Below are 21,184 nucleotides of genomic sequence, written 5' to 3'. Positions count from 1 at the left end.
TAAATGACAGCAGAAATCAAACCACTACTCAGCACTTAGCTTGACATGAAATTCCCAACTCTGATCTTCAGGTGTGAAAGGTCAAAGCAGATACAGGAAACCAGATTATGAACCATTACCTCAAGTATGACATAGTTAACTCCCCCATTTAACTTCAATATAAATAAAATAGCACCTGTAAGATTATTGCAAGAAACCTAACTGCTGTTCTCAAGACAAAGAGCTGAAAAGCAGAAGAAGGCCCTCCCCCACAGCTAGCTGCTCCAGCTAGCCCCCACTGCGTTATAGTCATGGCAGTGTCAGACCACTAGAGCTACCAGAGAAAACTGAAAGACAAAATAAAAGTATTCTGAATGACTGAGGTGACATCAATGATAGCAATAACAAAATAGTGCAATATTCTCCAAAGTAAGAATAAATGTGGAGCTCTGGCAAGAGTTCATCTGTACCAGGGACTCAAACAAGGTTCCCAAATTTTTTTTGCTATGCAAAGTCTACCAATGACAATCCCTGCTCGTGTCCATTTTTGGGTCTGAGTTCCTGGAACAACATGCCTGGACTGCTGTGAAACATCCTACCTCCTTTCGAGTAGTGTCAAAGCATGTTGGGACTATCATCAGAGGAAGTTCAGCTGACAAAACGCTTCATGAGCTAGAGACGTTAAAGCTGCAACAGTTTTTGAATCAAGAAAATCACTACCTCTTGCAGAATCTGATTTGTATTTGAAACTAAAAGCTGTCAGAGTGAACACTGTGGGGTACAAAATTCCAGCACAGCCTTTTTCATACTTGCTTGTTCTCAGAGTTCTCTTGCTATTCAGCATTGCCAGCAGCCTGCTACTCTAGTAAAAGTATAATGATGAAAATGTTGCTTTAAAAAAAACAAAACATCAGTAATTCTTCAAAGATTCAGCATCACCTTCTGATCACCTCCCAATCAAAAGCTCTGCAGCACTTTTATTAGATTGTTCCCAACGCTATAGCAGAAACAATGAGAACTTGTTAAAGGCAGATCAAATGCTATCATCCCACCCAAGTAGATGTTGCATATTCTGTATAAAAACATTCTGTATTAAAAATGTAATACCTATGTTTACCCATACGCTTCTCTCAAGACTCGTACATTATTTTAACAACAATTTCAGAAACTTCAGTTTCAATAAGGAAACAAAATTTCCCTTTTGACCTCCCAGATTGTTTGGTTTTTTTTTCCAAATACTCTGGAATAGCTTTGAAATTAAGGAAAATCTGGCTTCTTGAAGTGATGTCAACTATTCACAGTATTTTCTACAAGCAGAAAAGCCAGCAATTGACTTAAAATATAGTCGGCCTTTCTGCCACTTGTTCTCAGGTACAAATGCTTAACATTAATCTATAGTGAAAGTAAAAGGACGAAATATTTTGTGGGGATTAGAATGCCTTACTAGCTGATAGACATCATGAATTCTTGTTTGCCACAGTCTCTTCTCAGAGCTTTAGATCATCTTTTAAATAAAAACAACAAAAAGAGGGTTGTAGGACAACAAAACATTCTTTTGTTACGTTGCATTATCATTCATTAGCTGCACATATATTCCTGTGCACCGATCTCAGCAGTAACTGATACAACTGCTGTTTGAAAAGAAAAGACATGCACTGTCTAGTTTACTACATTTGTGATGAAAATATGTGTGTGTGAGGATTGTTTTCCTTAGGACAAAATGAGTATTTTGTTTCCATTCTCATTTAAATGCTTCAGCCTTGCGGCCTGCTGCAGCACTGCAGTAGAATGTGATATGCTCTGTTGAAGACACATCCCTTTTTGATATCCAAGGAAGAACTTAGATTGACACAGATTTCACTGGCCCAGGCAAGAATATCTACAGGTTAAAGCCATAAAGAGAAAAGAATCTACAACGTTCACTATTTTCAGCATTTGGAAGAGAGGAGCTAGAAATCAAAGGACCACACCTGATCACCCCTTCTGATTGCCTATGAACACAAAGATGCTTCAGCACAAAGGTATTGTAGAATCATTAAAGTTGAAAAAGACCACTAAGGCCATCATGCCACTGAACTATGGACCTCAGTGACACATCTACGTGTTTCTTGAACACCTTCAGGGATGGTGACTCCAACACCTCCATAGGCAACGTGTTCCAATGCATTACCATTCTTCTGGAGAAAAATGTTTCTCTAATACCCAATCTGAAGATCCCATGGTTCCACTTAAGGCCATTACACCTTGCCACTGATAACCTGAGAGCAGAGGCCAACCCACACCTTCCCACAACCTCCCATCAGGGAGTTGTAGAGAGCAATAAGGTCTCCCCTGAGCCTCCTCCAGACTGACCCATCCCACCTCCCTTAGCTGCTCCTCGCGTGATGTATTTTTTCTGATAGCTGTCTAAACTTTGGCCAATAAGAGTTGGTATCAAACACATAGACACATACAGTGTATACGATCACAAGGAAAAGCAGGAAATCGAAAGAGTTAGCCTACTAGCTATATCATCTACTACTCATAGAAGTGTTTCAGATTTTCAAGCCAAATCCGTCACTGTTAGATGAGATTCAGGAGAAAAATAAGAGGAGCCAAGAGATAATTAAAAGAGATTGTGCTGTACCTCAACAATATATTTTTTGTTTAGTACAAGGAAAACACTGGCTCAGTTTAGGATCCATCCATTTTGGTAACAGCAATCTTACATTTAATTGTAAATAAACACTCTCTCCTTCTGTCAGAATAATGAAGTGTAAATAAGTAAGAAGTTCAGAAGTTAATGCTACCCCTACTCATTTTGCTGCTACTTCACTGAAGTTAAAAGGAAACCACAACAAATTTGAGTCTTGGTGTGTGGGAAGTGTCACATATTTGTATACAACCCTGCATGGCACTACAGAATCACAGAACAGTTTGAGCTGGAAAAGACCTTTAAAGGCCATCTAGTCCAACTCACCCTGCAACACCTGCAGCTACATTAGGGTGCTCAGAGTCCCATCCAGACTTACACTGAGTGTCTCCAGCAACAGGGCTTCACCCACTTCTTTGAGCAAATAAAATGGCTCTCCGTAATTTAGAAATATTGGTTCACCATGTCCCATTAACAATGGTTTCAGTCGTCTATACAGAGTAGGTTTACATTTTGTTTTTCTGCTAGTCAAAGATGACTAAAGTTATCAGTGATAGAAGAATGAGAATATGCTGAGAAGATTGAGAGTATATATTGTTTTATTTTCAAGACTACTCAGCAAGTGATTGCAGCAGATAAAAGTAAATCACAGAATCACTAAGTCTGGAAAAGACCTTCAAGATCATCCAGTCCAACTACTCACATATCACCAATATCTCTCTAAAATCTATCCTCGCTGCCCCAGTCCATAGCTCTCCTCCTACCTGTTATAGTCTCAAGTGCTATTTGCCTGCAGAAGAAGATGGGCATGGGCCAGATTTAAGCACCATGACAATTCCTTTCCAAGTGAATTTCAGTAAAAATTCCCAGCTGTTTGCTTGGACTGTTGTACACATTTCTAGGAAAGACTAACATGGAAATTCTGGAACCTAAAATAGCCTAGGAAAAGAATTTATGTAAAATAAATAAACAAATAAAAACAAAACAAAAACCTTCTGAACTACATCACAACACAAGAAAACTTTTTCAGCTGTCTTCTATCCAATAATCAATGCTTAACCGTATCCCACTTCTCGGCTGCCCCTGGGTTGGTTTTGGGGAGGATTGCCATGGAACAAAAAAAAAGCAGTGGACAACTCAAACAAGCTCTGATATTCTCTGTTTCATTCCCGGTACTCTGAGTACACTTTGACATCAACATAAAACTCCTGGTGGGTCATATATCTGTGCCCTTTCATGCATAAGCCGGAATCAGCAACTTGAAAGATAGTCCACTAACAAAGTGAAAAAGACGCAGGGGGCCTGCTGAGGTAACAAAATTGAGGCAGAGGAAACAAGCTGAGTTGGAAAGTCCTAGCAACCCAACCTGCCTCCAGCACATAAGACTGCACCACAAAGCATTTTTAAGAAAAAAAACATACAGCTTTTATTCTTAGCTAGCTTTTCTGCCAGAGGCTAATTACATTCCAGATCTTACCTTTCCTTGGATTTTCTTATTTCATTCTTTGCTTTTTATTTACAAATAATCCATTTTACTCAGAAATTGTGTCCGAGAGCACAGACCTGAAAGTGCTTCCCTAATTTTCAAACACAAAAGTATCACCTGAACATTAACATATATAAAATAACAGCTAGACATTTTTCAACTGATGGCCATTCAGATTCAGCATGAATCTCCACATCAGCCATGTGTCCACGACTGCTGAAATACAGGGCCAACACAAGTACATTGTACACACATGGAGATCATCAGACTTGCAATTGACATCAAACACTAACTTTACAAAAAGAATTATCCTCTCTGTGTTCACCATACTTGTTTGTAAAAACTAAATAGGGAAATTACTGCCCTCAGCTCAAGCAGGTTTAGAAGAAACATACTCCATACCTCCTGTGAAAATCCAAACGAGGAAGTACTCTACTGCAAATGAGCATTAATATAAAAACCCCAGACTCACCTTAACTTTAAGCACTGATGAAAACATCTTAGCATCTTCAGACACTCCTCCAATGTACAATTTTTTGGTAAAGACGGGTGCATGATCATTTTCATCCTTCACTTCAATAAACACCTTGGCCGTATTACCTAAAACCAGGAAAGAAAAGCATAGCTAGACAGTTGGTCTTTGGCAGTTGATCTTTATCACCCATTGCAGTTTACATGTTTACAGCCCAAATGGATCTTGTGAAAAATGTGCACAGATAACACTGTAGAAATAAACATGTAAGAAATGACAACACATCTGGTATTAAAAACACGAGCTTGAATGAAGTTAAGGGATTTTATGCTTTTCCCACCTTTCTTTGCCATTTTTTTCCTACAGAAAATGAGTGTACACCTGCATTTTGCTACTAGGGCTGTGTGAACTCTCACGTAGGCAGAAAGCTCCTGTGGCATTCTTTAGAAAGCAAGCAACCAGGGAGGAATAGAAGAAAAGACCTGTAACTAATTTTTCAAATGAATAGAAAAGTAGAAAACAGAAGAGCATACTTCAGTAACACAGATCTGGTCACATTAAATTCTCACAAGCATTACAAAGAAGTAATGAACGTGCAGTGTATACTAACAACTAAGCTATGAAGAAAACCTCACCTTTTCCCCTTCATGTGCAACTCGCTTAATATATTTTAATTCATACTAACTTCCGTGCAATTATTTAACGAGGGGTTCTGCAGCACTGTCTGTAAACTCCAGATTATCAACACGATAATGAACATGGCAAGTCAATACAGCCCCATCTACACCTGCCTAAGCACAAATATTAAAGGCTCAGTACATCTGCAAGAAAAGAATACAGTGGTTAAATAGTTACTGTTCTACCATCGAACAATTAGCATCTCCTTCCTCCTGTAAGGAAAAATGGTCCAGCAAAAACTGCAAAGAAAGGTTCGACTGCACAGTAAATGATACCAAGATTTGTTTTCCCCTTTCAGAATTGTGTAATCCAGAAAGAATGCTGGAAACGATGGCATCCAGTTCATTAAAACCACATTTTCAAGTGATAAATTGACTCATTTCAGAAATGATTTTCCCAGCCTCTTTCAGTGCCAGTGTAATTTAGATGCTGCACAGGTGCCATGCTGATTGGCACTAGTTCCCAAAAGCAGGCTCATTTAGAAAGAGCTTAGTGCTTCTCCGGCTGGGGGGAAAAGCTTGTTACAGCCAGACTGTATCTAAGACTGCCCACGTCATTCACAACACTGCAGGTGAGGGGTCCAGCTGATGGAAAAGAAATATGGGATTCAAAATATCAGCGGGAATTTGAGAAAACTGTTTAAAACATCATCCACCATATTAGCATGTAAAGAAGAAAAAAAAAAAAAGGATTAAAAAAAAAAAAAAAAGGGAAATGACATTTCCTCTGAGGAATAATGATTTTTGCACTTGCAATACTGACATGCACAAAAGATACAACTACTTGTTTACTTTTTTGAAGCTCTCTCTTTAAACTCAAAAAACTGGCCAACAAAAAAAAAGATTTAAGCATGTGACATAGTGTTGACATAGTGATCTATCTGCGATCATGTTCAGTTTGCTTATTTAAAACAAACGCTTCCACATTATTTATTGTAGTTAAGAGAAACGTCCACCCAAGAGCTGTTGTAACACTGTATGAGAATCCAGTCCCAGTTAAAAACTACAGCCCCATAGAGAAAAATGAGGTTCTCAGACAGGCTTCCTCATGGCAGCTCCACCCTTCAGGGAAAAAGGCAATTTCAGCAGGATCACAGCACTGCACAGAGTGAGCTTGCCCTGCTGAGCTAATAAACAGTTCCATCAATAGCTGGCACCAGTTTTCTGCTGTAGGGAAGAGCTTGACTGTATCCTCATTCAGTGTTGGCAGGAGTAGTGTTTGCTAACCCACACCAGCTCTCCATAATGCTCATCAAATATCTTCTATATAGGGCTCACAAGTGGCATCATTTTAAGCCTGTTTTGGTGAGGAGGCTGAGCCTCATGCAAAGTTTGCTTTGCAATTTGCTCAAAACCATTTGTTTAATTTGCTAGTAGTTCTCTGAGCCGCCAAAATGCTGATTTGTTCAGCAATGGTTGAACACTTTGAAAATGAGAATATTATTACACAAAAGTCAAAGCAAACAAAATACTCTGCATTTTTCCAGACCAACATCAGTATCGCTGGTGTTGAATTAAATATATATCTCTGCTCTATCTTACAGACCAGTACACACCATGTATAGAATCACGCAAACCTTAGAGTTGAAAGGGACTTTCAAATGTCATCTAGTCCAACTCCTAGTCCAACCCACTGCAATGAACAGGGACATCTACAGATAGATCAGGTAGCCCAGCCTCGCCTTAGAAGTTTCCAGAGATGGAGTATCCACCAGCTCTCTGGGCAGCCTGTGTCAGTGCTTATATCTCATTCCTTCTGGGAGATGGACAGGAACGTGGTGGCAGTGAACTCTTCACTGCTCTGTGCCTTCAGTCTGATTCCAGCCTGCAGCTGGTCGCAGTGAGTGACAAGTAGCCAGCTGCAGAGGTTGATGTATTCTCACATGGAAAAAGCTTAGAAGAGGCCCACATAGAATCCGTGACCAGAAATAGAGCCATGACTGTGAAGGCAGTGCCAGAACCTTTGCAATGGGGATGCCCCAGCTGTGCTGCTCCATCCAGTAGGACATAGCTGCAGTCTTGAAGGCCAGCCAGCCCATTAGGGACATTTCTGCACCATCACCTCCCGCAAGGTCTCCTGTGTCTCATCCATCTCCTCTTTTCAGTACACACTGCAAGAGCTGGAGTGTACAAAGGACATGGATACACAGCTGCTTTTTAAACATCTCCAGCTCTTAAGCACCTAACACTGCAAGCACTGCTCCAGATCATCAGCCTTTCCCCAGGCCAGAAGATGAGGCTTTTGGATTCTTTCACCTTAAGGAGAGTAAAAGCATGCAGAAAAGCTCTAAAGGGAACCTGACAAGCCTCTTCAAGAGCTAAAGCTAGTATATCTAGAATGGTTCATTTAGAAGCAAAAATAGCAACTCTAGGGAGATGGTCAGAACCACTTACAGATGTTCTTCCCAAACGTGGTTGCAGAAAATCTCTTTTCTACTACAGCTGCTTACCTAAGTGTGTTACTAAAGTGGCTGCTTCATAGTTTCTGTCTAGACCACAGAAATGAAGTTGAACTGAGGCAACAGTGTTTGAACAATGGGACATCAGAAGGTGGTTGAGCTCTGATTTGAGTGCTACTGGACTTGTTCTACAACGTGCTTTCACCGGTGGTATGACACTGGCCTACCACCACGTGCCTGCCATAACAACCAGCTGATACAGTTGCTCATCACACACCTAGAACTTTAACATAGAAAATCTGAAAAAAATCTGGGGAAGCCAACCCAGCTGCATGGCAGAGGAGATAGATTTGCAGCCTTTTGGGCTGCACAGTGTCATTTGTCCACCTGTCACAGCTCCCACATTTGGGCATGAGCATGGCTGTTGACTCACAAAACACCGCCAATGTCAAATTTACAACACATTTGAAAACAAAAATGTAAGGCTATTTGGAAAATCAATAAACACCACAGAAACACACAGACTGCATTTTCACATTAAACCTAGCAAAACTCTCATTCGCAATTAATGTGGAGCGGTCGTGAAATTTTGGTAGCAAAACTAGTTTTATTCCTTTTCTCCTTAGGATTCCCAAAGGTTTACTTTGTGATTAGAAAAGCAAACATGTGGCAGGAGAAATGATCTCCATTCCCTTTCCAGCAGTGTGGCACAGCCCTGCCTCACAGCTGGGACTCAGCATCAGCGTGACAACAACAGTGATGTCCTCGGAGCAGGTCCTCTGCATCCCTGAGGGAAGCAGCCTGCAGCAAATCTTGCTTGGGACTGTGCCAAAGGCACAAAATAGTTCTACCTGATAAGTTAAAGGTACATGTTAAATTGAAAAGTGCATTTTCTCTGAAAAACTTTCAACATCAAAATAAAAAACGCTTTTACCAAGAGGGCACATTGACTCCTTGCAGTAAATGTAGTATTTAGCAAAGCTGAGTGGCATGAAAACAACGTGGAAGTGCATTATCCTCTCAGCTGGTCTAACACTCCTGAGGTATCTTACCTTTTTACTTTCTGAATCCAACTTCTAAGCTGATTTTTAAGAAGCATGTGTGCTGCTCTGAATTCTGCTGCAGCCCTCAGAGCTAGGAGGGATAGCTTCAATTCACCCTCACACTTACAGCAGGATGGAGGCAGACACAAAGAGGGCACTCGCAATATTTGAGAAGGAAATCTGCTTACTGAGGCAGTGCCAGCACAAGTGTAGACACAGCAGATTCTGTTGTTTTCTGTTTGTTTCTATTCTCATTAAAAAAAACAGTAAAATTACCACACGATTCTTGCATCTCAGGAACCTGTAACATACCTGCTTTTCTTCCTCTCCCTACAAACTGAGGCCAAGAGTGCAAGTAGAAATGAAAAAAGGGATGCAGGAGAGACAGGTTTCCAAATGAAGATGCAGGTGACAAGATCAGGGATGCAGCACAGAGTTCCGCCACACGTACAAGTCCAAGTCATGAGAAATCCCCCTTTTCCCCTCCCACAGTCCCATACTGCTTACTGGAGAGGCAGTGTGAATGTGAGAAGGTAAAACGTGCAGAATAGTAACCTGAAGCCAACAACACTGCCTTCTGGTCTCCAAAGCAGCAGATTGAGCCAGAAGCTCAGGTGACTTCTCCTGAAGATGAGTGTTCCAGACAGCACTTTGCCAGCTGGTACCACCTTTCCCTTGTAGGCCTAAATTGCTCAACAATCTGTTTGCATCCATGTCTGCATGCAGACAGACACTGGCACAGCCTGAAGTACCAGGTTTAGCAGCCACAGAGGGCAGGTAAAGCGGTGCCCAGATGGCAGCAGTAACTCAAGGTAACAGAGCAAGTGACGTATGTGAATACTTGGGGAATGAAAAGTGCTTTCCTCAGACGCTGGAAACTGAAAACACCAGACAATGTGAGGCTGCCACCTCTCTTCTGAGCTCTGAGGGATCTGCAAGGCCCTTTTGTTCACAGCATTCAAAACCAAACATTCTGGCTCTTCTTCCTGACTTGAAGACCCACTATCTCTCACCATGGTTCACATTTTGTGTCTGGCACAGGGACCAGATGCTCACAAATGGTTTGATTCTTAAAACTGAGACCATGACTACTTTGGTGATAAAAACCCCTTCCTAATCTTTATAAGTCTCCACTGCTTTTTCCCAATGCATTTGGGCAGCATTTCCTCTTTTCTCTTCACTCTGCCTTCCCCTGTCTCCTCCTGTCCCTTCCTCCTTGCCAGCAGTTGTTCTGAATGCTCTTCCCCCAGGTATCAAACCTCAGGACAGTGAAGCTCTGATGATAACTCTCAAAAAGTCAACTGTATGAGTAAAGATCTGATGTTTTGTTGGTTCTTGGTCAACTTTTTGTTCAGTGAATAGCTAATTGTACTGATACCAGATCTGAAGGTTAGCAGTCCTGCCTGTGGCATGGGGGTTGATCCTTTGTGTCCCTTCCAACCCAAGCCATTCTATGATATCTTCCCTTCAGCTTGCTACTTTCACACCCCAGGGTGCTTCTCACTGTGGGATAGATGACAAAGCAGCAACTTCACACTGCAGAACATATCCTGCCGCACACAGCTCTTCATGGTTCCCTGTATGTAACCATTGTCCTGTTTTCCATCCTACCCAGCATGGGCAAACTGAAAGCTTCTAAGTGGAAGCTAATGACCACAATCCTCATTTGTCTCACAGTGTGCTGTGAGTTTATAGACAATCTCAGAAGCAAAGAGTGGACACGAAAAAAACCCAGCTGCTAAATTAAACTGAAATGATGAAGTTCATTAATACTTGAGGTCACTGAGGGTTCAGCATTACCAGATGTCGATTACTCTGGCCAGAATTCCAGCTTTTTAACTTCACTATCATCAGAAGAACTGTCATTCTGTCCATTCAAATGAAGTATAAAAACACTGTAATTTCACATCATGAAGTTTCAGTGAATGTTACTCATTTAAGAAGCTCAATTTTGCTGAATCTGAGAGAGCAGTTCTGCATGATTAAATATAATCAGAAAAGAAAACTGAAGTCTGCTACAAATGTGGGAATCGAACCAAGAGATCGAAGAGTTTTCATTATGAAGACTTAGGTAATTTAGTTAGCCAGATACTTGTTAAGTGTTTTACAAATACATCGTCTACCAAATTCTTTAGCAATCAATCCAGCAGACTAAAAATCTAATATATGCTATTTACATATTAAAATTTATATTTTATCCCCTGAATTATAATCTGTACGCTGTACTTTTGTGAATGTACACCAAACCAGCACAGAAGTAAACTGGAGATGGCTTTCCTAATATTTACTGCTTGTTAATTACTGTATTCATTAGAATGATAATCAGAAGTCTAATTACAGAACAGGACAGTTAAACATGTCCCTTCCTCTGCCACTCAGCAACTATTAATTCCACCCATGGGGTGGGAAAGACCATCTGCCATGGGACAACGTGGTCACTTTTGACAACAATGGATGGCTCTTGGGGTCCCTTCCTTGCAAAGTGTTGACCAAAGAGCTGACACAGGTGCAGAGAGGGAGTGCTCACCTTGTGCCAGAGACATAACTCACGCACGCTCCCTGTTCCACAGAGCAGGCAGAAAGGTGTCAGTTCAGTGTTAGTTACCCTGGGCAGACCTCAGCTCATGTGAGGTGGAATGGAGTGAGGTGGTACAGCAGAGAGCAACAAAAATGACTTCAAAAAGACTTGCAGTCAGTTTCCAGTGAATGGGGAAGGCATTATTCTCATAGCCTTTAAATAATGTTCAACCCCTTGCTACCTTTCTCTGTCTGACATTCTTGTGATCTGGGCTTACTGCCACTGAGACCATGACGGTCCTTAGCTACAGATCATAGAGATCATAAAATATAGCAAAAAACCAAAAACAAAACAAAAAACAAAATGCTTTTTTTCCTTTTTTTTTTCTGGTACAAGCTATTAACACTTTTGTAATTAGAGCTGAAACATGGTTTAAATAGGAAGGTGTAAAAGATGGGATGGGACACTGAGTGAAACACATTCAAAAGCCAGTTTGCCCAGGCCCTTTCCTTACAGGAAACACAACAAAATCTCCAAAAGTCCTTTTGAAGTCATTTTATTCAAACAAGAAAATCAATAAAAGGGGGGAAAAAAAACCTCTCCCTAGGAGAGAGCTGAAAGAAAAGTTATCAAACAGAACTCCTTTGTGCCTGGAGTTTCTGCAAAGAAACCTCCTGCCACAGACTTTTCTTTTCTCCAGTTTGCTCTCAGATGGAGTCATAATAAGCTTCCCAAATACCCCCAAGAGGTGCTTAGGACATCTTGTTCTTCCTTGTCACCCTTGCTGCCTATCCATCCCATATTCCTCCCTGTAGAGTCCTCATGTTTGTTGCTTTCCATTGCTCCCCTGTGCTTTGCGCTCAGTTTGTTCTGTCTCAGAACAAACTGAATTGAGACATTCCCATGCACAATAGTTCCAAGCATAGCAGGGAAGAACAGTTTGCACTTGGGCTGCATAACATATTTATGAAAAACTGTCATGTTCTATCATGGAAAACCCTAATTACACTGAAAATGTTTGATCTGTGTCATCAGCTTTCTGTATAAAAATACAAGCCCTGTCTGGATCAGTGAGAGCTCTGTGCAACACAGGCGTGCTTTGGGAGGATCTACCCCAAGAGTTATCATGTAGAGAACAAGAATAGAGGCCCACAATTACTCTGCCTTTTACAAACCACCATCACTGCTCAATTTCTGAGAACACAACAGTAGCTAGAGTCCAGTTATGGATATTGTAAAAAAAAAAAAAAAAAAAAAAAAAAGAAGAATACATACAATAAAAAGATATTCAACAAGAGTATTTTTAAACTCACTTTTGGATGGGACACGCAGGTTGGATCGAACCACTTGTAACGAGTCTGCCTGAACTCGAAGTTCATAACTTGTCACAGTTTCATAATCCAGAGGCTTTTTAACTGAGATCACACCTGTTCTGTTATTAATAGCAAATGTATCTGAAACACAGCAAAAGAACAGAAGTTTTTTTTAATGACAAAATGTTTCTATTTTGTGACATCATTTCTCTGACACCACCTTCAGGCAGCATGCTAGAGTAAGGGAACATACTGTCACCAGTGGAGGAGACTCACACTGGACATGGGAGACAACTCTACATTAATAATAAAAGAGATAGGGTACAAAACTTCCCAACAGATAAGCACAGGCTCTACATAAGGTAATTTCATTGCTTTTTAAGGAGCAAAGTCTGTTCCTGATCTGTTTTTGTATGCGGCTGGACAGGCTTGGTAACAGCAGCAGGAACAGTCCCTCCTGCTAGTACAGATGATGTGGGACCTCACTTCAGCGGCTTTTCTTCTAATCACTGTTTCTTGAAAAGTCCTAATGCTTGCACTATGCCCAAAACACTCATTTAGATCAAGTAATTATTACTTACCCTCTTCATTTCCTGACACGATTGAATATACAATAGTCTGGTTCAAAGCAGCTGCTGACACCACAGTGACCACAGTTCCTTTTGGTGCACTTTCACTCACTGGGGGTGGTCTGCAAAAATGAACAGAAGTATTTGTGTTATCTTCCCATTGCCTGAACAGAGAATACAGACAAACCTACTCTTCGGTTGGCAATTTCAACCATCCATTATGCTGTCAAAGCAGGATGATCTGAATTAAGGAAGGTTTAACCTTTGCCTTCTGCAAATATGAAAAGTCCAATGTAGGTAGGTTAGCTGACAAGAGATGAGAGTATAAAGATAAAACAGTCCTTTGACATGAGAAATAAAAACCATGAGATAATGAATAGAATATATCAGAAACACAAGGACCATCACACCCTGATAACATGCAAGTAAAACCTTAGTCTGTAACAGCTCTTTCATTACACTCATCTCTACTGAAAAAAAAACCTGTAATCAACCAGAAACACATGCAGGAAAATTCCTACATGGGTAACCCTATTTAAAATCTGAACAGTGAGCACTGAAAAGTCACCTTCATGGGAGCTTCCACTCTTCAGAAAGAGCTGGAAATTGCTCAACTAACCTACTTCCTTTCATAAAAGCCAAGATGTTTTCAGAAAATTAACTGCAATCCAAGTACATAGATGTCTTTTATTTGTTTAGTAAATTCATTTTGATTCACTGAGCACTGATGTGTGAAAAAAGAAAAACAACTGTGCTACTAACATGTATGTCATCTTCTTCCTATTCTCCAGACACTGTAAACTGATGAACTCATGTTGTATGAAAATAATGAGCTTCCTCCCGAAACACACCTAAGTGATTTTTCTCCCTGTTGTTCAAACACTGTCTCCTTGGAAAACGTCATGAGTAACATTCTGAGATGCTGGCTCCTCAAGGAAATCACAACTACTTTCTGATAAATGAAGAGTTCATTTACACTAAAGAATTCTCACAAAGCAGAAGTATTTTGGTTTGTATTCTTCTACAGAACAATTTTACTAATTTCAGAGCATACTTTACAAACTCCTTCTACACTCCTACTTTCAGCCTCCTCCAGGTACTGTTAGAAAACATCATCCTGTCTGGTACTTTCCCATTCCAAGAGCAATAAGTTGTGCTCCCAGTTTGCAATCCAAACTGTTGAATCAAACCTATTCTTCACCTTCACACACCAAGAAACCAGTCTGTCCTTAATTACAGACTTTTCCTTTGGGATTAACTCATCACAGGTACAATTTCTACACCTCTCTGCTCCTGCCCCAGATTACACTATCCATAAAGAAGATGCCAAAAGGCACACCGTATCCCATGACCTGCTGGGCTCTTTCTTCCCTTCTTGTGACATCTTTCATCACTTTATTTCCTTCTTTTGGTTTTTCAGTGCAGGAAGCCTAGGCCCTCTTTAATTGAATCAGTGCATCTCCTTTAACATGGTGAGATACCAGGTCTTCTGAGATGCCTTCCAACACACAAATTAAGGGGAAAAACATAATTCCAGGCTGTACCAGAACACTGGTCCCTAGATTCTTTTCAGAAAACAATTATGATAAACTCACTCTTACTCATTTACACACAGAACAGATCACCCTGGCTCTCATTCTTCTGCCTGAAATGTGTTATCAGCAGTAGAGTTCATTATTGGTGCCTGATTTATTAAGCTACAGATCTAGTGTTACACGATGTTTATTAACACACATTTTACAACTACAAAGGTTAATCTCAGAGAAAGAAAAAAGGCTGTCAAATCCAAAAACATTTCAAGCTGTAGCTTTTATTTATTTTTTTTTAGAGGTCAACAATGTAGGCCAGAGTGTAAAACAACAATCCACGTAATGCCGCATTCTATATTATTTTTACTTTTTCTCCTAAGGAACATAATTGAACCCAAACCCCATGACTACGTATACACAAAACCCACATTTCATCTGATGCAGACTTTCAGAATATTCTTTTAACAGAAATGGCCTTGTGGCTTCTTCTCTGACGTAGCTGAATTTAATGAATTGACATAGCAATATTTATTAGCAAATGGATTTTGTGCACACTGTGAGAGGCCATGGACGGAATGGACAGAAAACCACCATAGTAATTGTATTGATTTCATTTCCCTGATTAACTAAGGTGATCAGGTTCAAAGGGAGCAATGCATCAGCAGAATTAATACATCCAGCCAGGCTCTTAACATCTTGCTGAATTGTAGCAACATTAACCAGTGAAAGACAAAGGTATTCAACTGACAATACATGATTTTTTATCCTGTACTATGAGCTTTAATAATCTTTCTTAGGAGATAGGCTTTTCATGTGGTATTTTTTCTGTAAATGTCACAGTAACATATAAGTAGGATGACATTCATTTCAGTGCTTTGACAGAAATAATAAATGCTACCTTGTTAGCATGCAGGGTGAGATGACCCCATCTGAGGTGCAGTGGAAACCCTATATGGTCCCTGGTCTCAGCACAATGCCACCACATTGCCCAAACCTTTCCCAATGAGCTGCAGTAGGAGAAGAGGGCATGAAGGCAGCAGAGTATACAATGGAGCAGCCTGAAGGTTTGCACCATGTTGAGGTAGAGTTGGATTTGGGAAGAATAAAGCACCTTCAAACTGGCCAAATATTGATGCTTAATAATACGCCTTCTGTACTACTCTTTGCATTTAGTTATCCAGAACAATCTTAAGAATTGCATATATTTATATTCTCTCTTTAAGGCTTCCACTGTGCTTTTTGCTGTTTATGTGCCATAAGCTGTCAATCAAAAGAAAAAAAAAGAAAATAAGACAAAATGCCATGTAACGTAACAAGATTAAAATAAATCTATTAGTTATAAAGAAAGACACAGAAAATGTAAAAAAAAAAAGACATACTTGAGTTGCAAAAAGGTAGCATCTTTTAATTTGCTACATCTGAATTATTGTAATCTTGGATCAAAGGAGGAAAAGGAACAAATGCTAAATACACTGGTAAGGTACATATTTTTAAACCTCAAAGAGAAACTTCTCCCCATTTCCCCTTTGCTGAACAAGTCAGACTCTCGTTCATTTTTCAATCTGTCTGCTATCCAGTGTGCTTTAAATGCACCATGAAATTTTTCTATCTCCAAAAGCATGAACATGAGATTTAATCAAAAATTAAATTTAAAACCAGCAAACCCAATAGTAAATTGGAAAATTGGTTTACTACTGAAGTTTAATGGCATGCATGCTGCATTGGACACATCAGTTGATTGTTATGTAGATTTTATTTTAGTTCATGGAGGTCCACAAGCACAGCTCAGAAGGTATTTTTAACCTTATTTTTATAGTTACATTGCTAAAATTCTTAGCTCAAATTGATTAAAATGTCATTTTGACCTCTCCTTGTAAAATAATCTCCCTACCTTCTCTTACATTACACTTTCTGGAAATGTTTTGGTCTTAGCTATTTTCAACACTCAATGGCATTTCACCTGAAGCTTTCTGGCTGAAAAATTTCTGAGCACTGCATCCGCTCCTGCACACACCTTTCATCTCACTCCTCATGGGAATCAACTTCATTTGGCTTTCTGTCCATCTGATGTTTTTCATTACAGAGAAATTATGTAAGTCATTAAAAAAAATTCTACGTATTTTTCTGGAGAAAGGTCAAGTGTAGACAGAGCAATAAATGTACTAAAATGAGGTGAGCTAAAAGTAAAGCTACATGGAAACCAAAATAGCTGAGAACAAATCTACAACAGAAAATCCTGAAGTATGCCTGTCAGTGCAGCTGAGTTTTAAACAGATGTTAAAGAAAAAAAAAGTTTAACTGGTGTAGCACTGGTGATAATTACAGAAACGAGAAAGCATGAAGTAATGGCACCTCCTCTTGTTTCACCAACATTCATGCTACCTTGGCTTCCCCTCAAAAGTGAAGGATCTAGCCACATTTCTGAGCTGTAATGGAACTCTCGTTGTCCAGTTTGTGCAACTCTAACAATCTGAAGGGTTTGACAGAGACTGTGAGTTGTCTTCTCTGGAAAAAGAGCTTCTTGTTCTTACTTAGATGCACCTACCAAGCAGTGCATGTTCCAAGTGTGCTAAAAAGGATTGTGTGCTCCTCATTGTACTTAACATCCTCACTTTCTGCCTCAATTCATAAATGGGTTCAAGACATTCTGACCTTTTCATGGTATTTACATCTGATAAGGGAGTTTGGACATTGCTAAAGTAAGCTTCTGTCATAACCTATTATCTTTAAAACCAAACGTCAGATTTTATTCCCGGGAGCTCTCTTGTCATTAGGCATCATGCCTAATGTGTGATCTCACTGCTTTTTGTAAATTATAGCTGAGGACGTGAAGACATAAATATTTCTGTCAAGGATTACTACAAAAGTGAAACAGGAAAAAGCCTCTGACAAGCAGAATGCAGATCTCACTCATATGCAAATTTGCCAGACAGATGGGCATCAATGGGATCAAATCTAAGACCATTGATAACTCAGTGGTTTTGTGCTCTCATACAACTGAGAGTTGGTTGCGTTTAACACTACATTTGTGACAGTACTTCTTTTTCACTTTACCATTCCTACAGTGATCTGGATCTATATTTCAGCCTGCAACATGGTGACAAAAGCAGTCCTCAGCCCTGATGCTCACACCAAACACAGCACAGCAGACTCTCTGCACTCACCCAGGCCCCATGTTGCTTCTGGTGTAATCAAGGCAGCACATAGCTAGAGGCACTGCTCAAGGAGAGACATTAATTAAAATGAGAGTTCCTGTCTAATCTGGTAAAAAGTAGCAAGAGATGTTAATAACTGTGCACTCAGCAAAATCAGAAAAACAATGATCTTTCTACTCCACCATAAGCATCCAATTTCCCTAATTTTTTTCCAACAGAAACCATGCTTTACTATCTGCTGTAGGAACCTGTTTATTTCCTAATATTTCATACACACATGCTGAAGTGTGCTTTTGTCCTTTGCATTAATTCATAACAAATAATTGCCATGAGAACACCCCCATACGATACTGATCCCAGAGCAAAATCACATACATTCACCTGAAACTAAGTCTCCACTGACACCTAAGGCCAATTAAAACTGCACGTTGGAGTCCATTCCACTAACTCCAGCTTGGGGAAAAGACTGAAGCTTCCTCCAACTCAGAGATGCTACATCAAAAATGTTGCCAGTGGTACTTCCCTCTTTTTCATGTCTTTATGAAATGCAAATTGCACAGCAGGGAACGTGGGATGAGCAGGACTAGGACTTGGCCAGCCTTGGAAAAGAATTGCCCCCATGGATGTACAACATACTCTTGAGGGACAAAGCCGACATCCTTTACAAGAAGGGGGAAATGACCCAATCTATGAGCACTGCTTAGCACAAGAGGGAGCTCAGAGAGGAAAGAAAAACTTCAGTAAACAGAGGCTTAAAGAAACAGAGCTCACGAGCACCTTGATGAAACAAATGACCACATTTAAGTTAGAAACTTATATCCTGATACACTGAATCACTGTTTTATTTAGGAAGTACCTAGATTCCTGAGTAAAGCCATTTGGCTTGTATGAAACAAGTTACGGCCTCTAAAAGTGCTTGGATTCTCAAAGGAATGTGCCAAAGACAAGCAAGAATAGCTTGGAAACCTCACTGTTGCTCACAACCCTGAAATATTCCCCTCCCCTTTGGACCTCTGGTGTCTCTGGGTTGGGCTTTTCTTCCCTGTCCTTCTGGTTTGAAGAAAGGACATTCTCTGCTGCTGTCCTGACTTCTGAAAAAAACTTGTCAGTTTTTTTTTTTTAAGAGACATGCAGATGAACTCTTTCCTCCTCCAGGATTAGCCATTTTTTCTTCATGTTCATATTTCTTTAATTCGTTTGAAAGAAAAGGAGCCAAACTCTTAGAATAAGCAGGACAAGAACTGCAAAGGTGCTTCTACCAAGCCCCAGGCATTCATAACAGAGATGCTGCTCTGTGCCACACATCACATCTTTTGCTGAACAAGAGAATATCACGTATCACAAAACCTCTCCTTCACACAGAATGTGTTTTCATGGTAGTGTGCTGTGCCCAGCACAGAAGTACAAGGCCATGCTACATTTACCTCCTGTAATAGCCTCAAAGCCCCAGCTCCCCTCAAACACTGGAATCCAAACTTCAGACCAGCATACAAGAGGATGCACACGTTGAAAAAGGATGGGGACTGGCAACACAGCACTAACAGAAGCCACAAGTTTCCAGCATTCTCCTTTTTCTGCTACAAAATGGCTGAGCACCTGATTAATGTGCCACAGGCACTAATTAGGAACCAATGATGCTGCTATTGGTTAACATTTCATTTTCTGCTGCAGCAGCATACCGCTATTAGCAATGACCTTCTAGTTGCAAACAGGATGTGATCTTTATTAATTAACAAAACAAAGAAGATTCCCAAGTCCCTTTGAACCTTTATATTTAAAAAATGATAATGTTCTCACAAGAGTACAGGCTTGTGAAAAAAATATCTTCATATTCATCTGAGGCTCACTTCACATCTGTTCTTCACTGTTCCACAGCACCACTAATTATGAACTGTTAATTAAGAAATCAAAGCACTGCCATAACCTGTTTGGAAGTAATGGAAACTTCAGGAACAATCACCAGGTCTAGGGTTCAATCAAGATGTGATTTAGGATGGAACCATCGGGACAAGAAAAATAACAGGGTAGTATGGTTTGGTTGAGGTTGGACTTGATGCTCTTGAAGGTCTTTTCCAACCTGAGCAATTCTACAATTCTGTAATGGTGTGGAAAAGGAACGCTCAAAATCAGCTCGTTCGAGTTTCCCCAGGAAGTGATTTATTACCACAGGCATGGCTATTTCTCTGGCATAAGCAGAACAATATCCAAGTCAGCATGAAAAATTTTAAGGAACTGTGCAGATGGCCACAGCCAGCAAGCCATCACTGGGCAGCCAAGCAGAAAGCCTGGTTTGTTGATGTACCCTCCATCACCTTGCTGTGCCCCACATCCCCAGACTCATCCTCTGCAGGCTGCAGGGCTGAGGCCCTACATGTACACTGCTGCTAAGTGCCCTGCACACAGACTGGGGCACAGTGCCTCACTCTGCTGTCAGTGCTCCAGAGAAGTGGCAAAATCTGACTGTCAGAACCCCACAGGGAGATGCAGCCAGAAGAGCATCACCAGCTCAGCATCCTGCCCTGGCAGCACGAGGTCAAGTAGGCTCTGAGGTGGATATCCACGTACAAATAACCATCTGCATGTTCTTTTTATGCCTCTCCACCTTTGTGTTTTTACTGAATAAGCAAACAACATTTGTCTGCTTTACTTTGCAGGCACAGCTGCCATTAGCCCTCTCAAAGTCACATCTAACAGAGAAGGATACGAGTGGATAAGATCCACACTCCTGGGGCAGTGAAACCCTGAAGCTTCAGTCCCAGGCCTGGGTCAGGAGCACAGAGTGGGGTAGCAGCTGATGTGCTGTGGAGGCAGCCAGGCTGGCACCTAGGGATGCAGCAGAGGGTCATGATTGTGTGGCCACAGCAGTGATGGCTTCATGGTTGAACTAGATGATCTGAGTGGTCTCTTCCAACCCTAATGATTCTATGATTTACAGTATTTTGGTGCCTATACAGGACAGCCACATGGGCCTGAATGATCTAGTCCTTATTAATAGCCTGCAAGCCTCTGGGTTGTCATCTTTCTACCTGCTGAACACACTGATTCACTAATGGGAAGTTGGGAGCTGGTGCAGAGAAGAATGTCCTAAAGCACAGTGCACCATGGCTGATAGACACTTCAGCTTGATCTGCTACTTCCTACCAGAAGAGCTGTCTGTTTGCAGCAGATGGTTTTTTGATGCGACTCAGTGGACATCTATCTCCATTATTAAGAAATATATTTTAACACACATTATAAACTGCTCCATTTTGTACATACTGGTTCTCAGAGATCTTGGCTTCTCTGTGCTATTGTTCTATAAGCATTGAGCAACGGCACCTGTAAGTCTGCAGTTATAATTTACAGTCCAAACAAAAAAGGAGGTGCGTGGAGGAGAAAAGACTAATTAATTTCCTCTAAATCATGCCATGTT

The 21,184-nt window shown here is 40.6% G+C and overlaps 1 protein-coding gene across 1 annotated transcript in view; it reads right to left on the bottom strand.

Moving 5' to 3' along the window:
* The window catches only part of PCDH15 (protocadherin related 15), a 598,943-nt gene that overhangs the window by 54,775 nt on the left and 522,984 nt on the right, over window positions 1–21,184 (bottom strand). The window contains exons 29-31 of the mRNA XM_065746677.1: window positions 13,101–13,210; window positions 12,520–12,660; window positions 4,570–4,697 (exon numbers count right to left, since the gene is read on the bottom strand). Coding sequence (XP_065602749.1) covers window positions 4,570–4,697; window positions 12,520–12,660; window positions 13,101–13,210 — 379 coding nt within the window. The remainder of the gene's footprint in view (window positions 1–4,569; window positions 4,698–12,519; window positions 12,661–13,100; window positions 13,211–21,184) is intronic.

Source organism: Cyrtonyx montezumae, unplaced genomic scaffold (genome assembly GCF_038088225.1).
Source record: "Cyrtonyx montezumae isolate F1298 unplaced genomic scaffold, pur_monq_1.0 scaffold_4, whole genome shotgun sequence".
Taxonomy (NCBI): Eukaryota; Metazoa; Chordata; class Aves; order Galliformes; family Odontophoridae; genus Cyrtonyx; species Cyrtonyx montezumae.
This window is presented reverse-complemented; position numbering and strand designations above follow the sequence as displayed.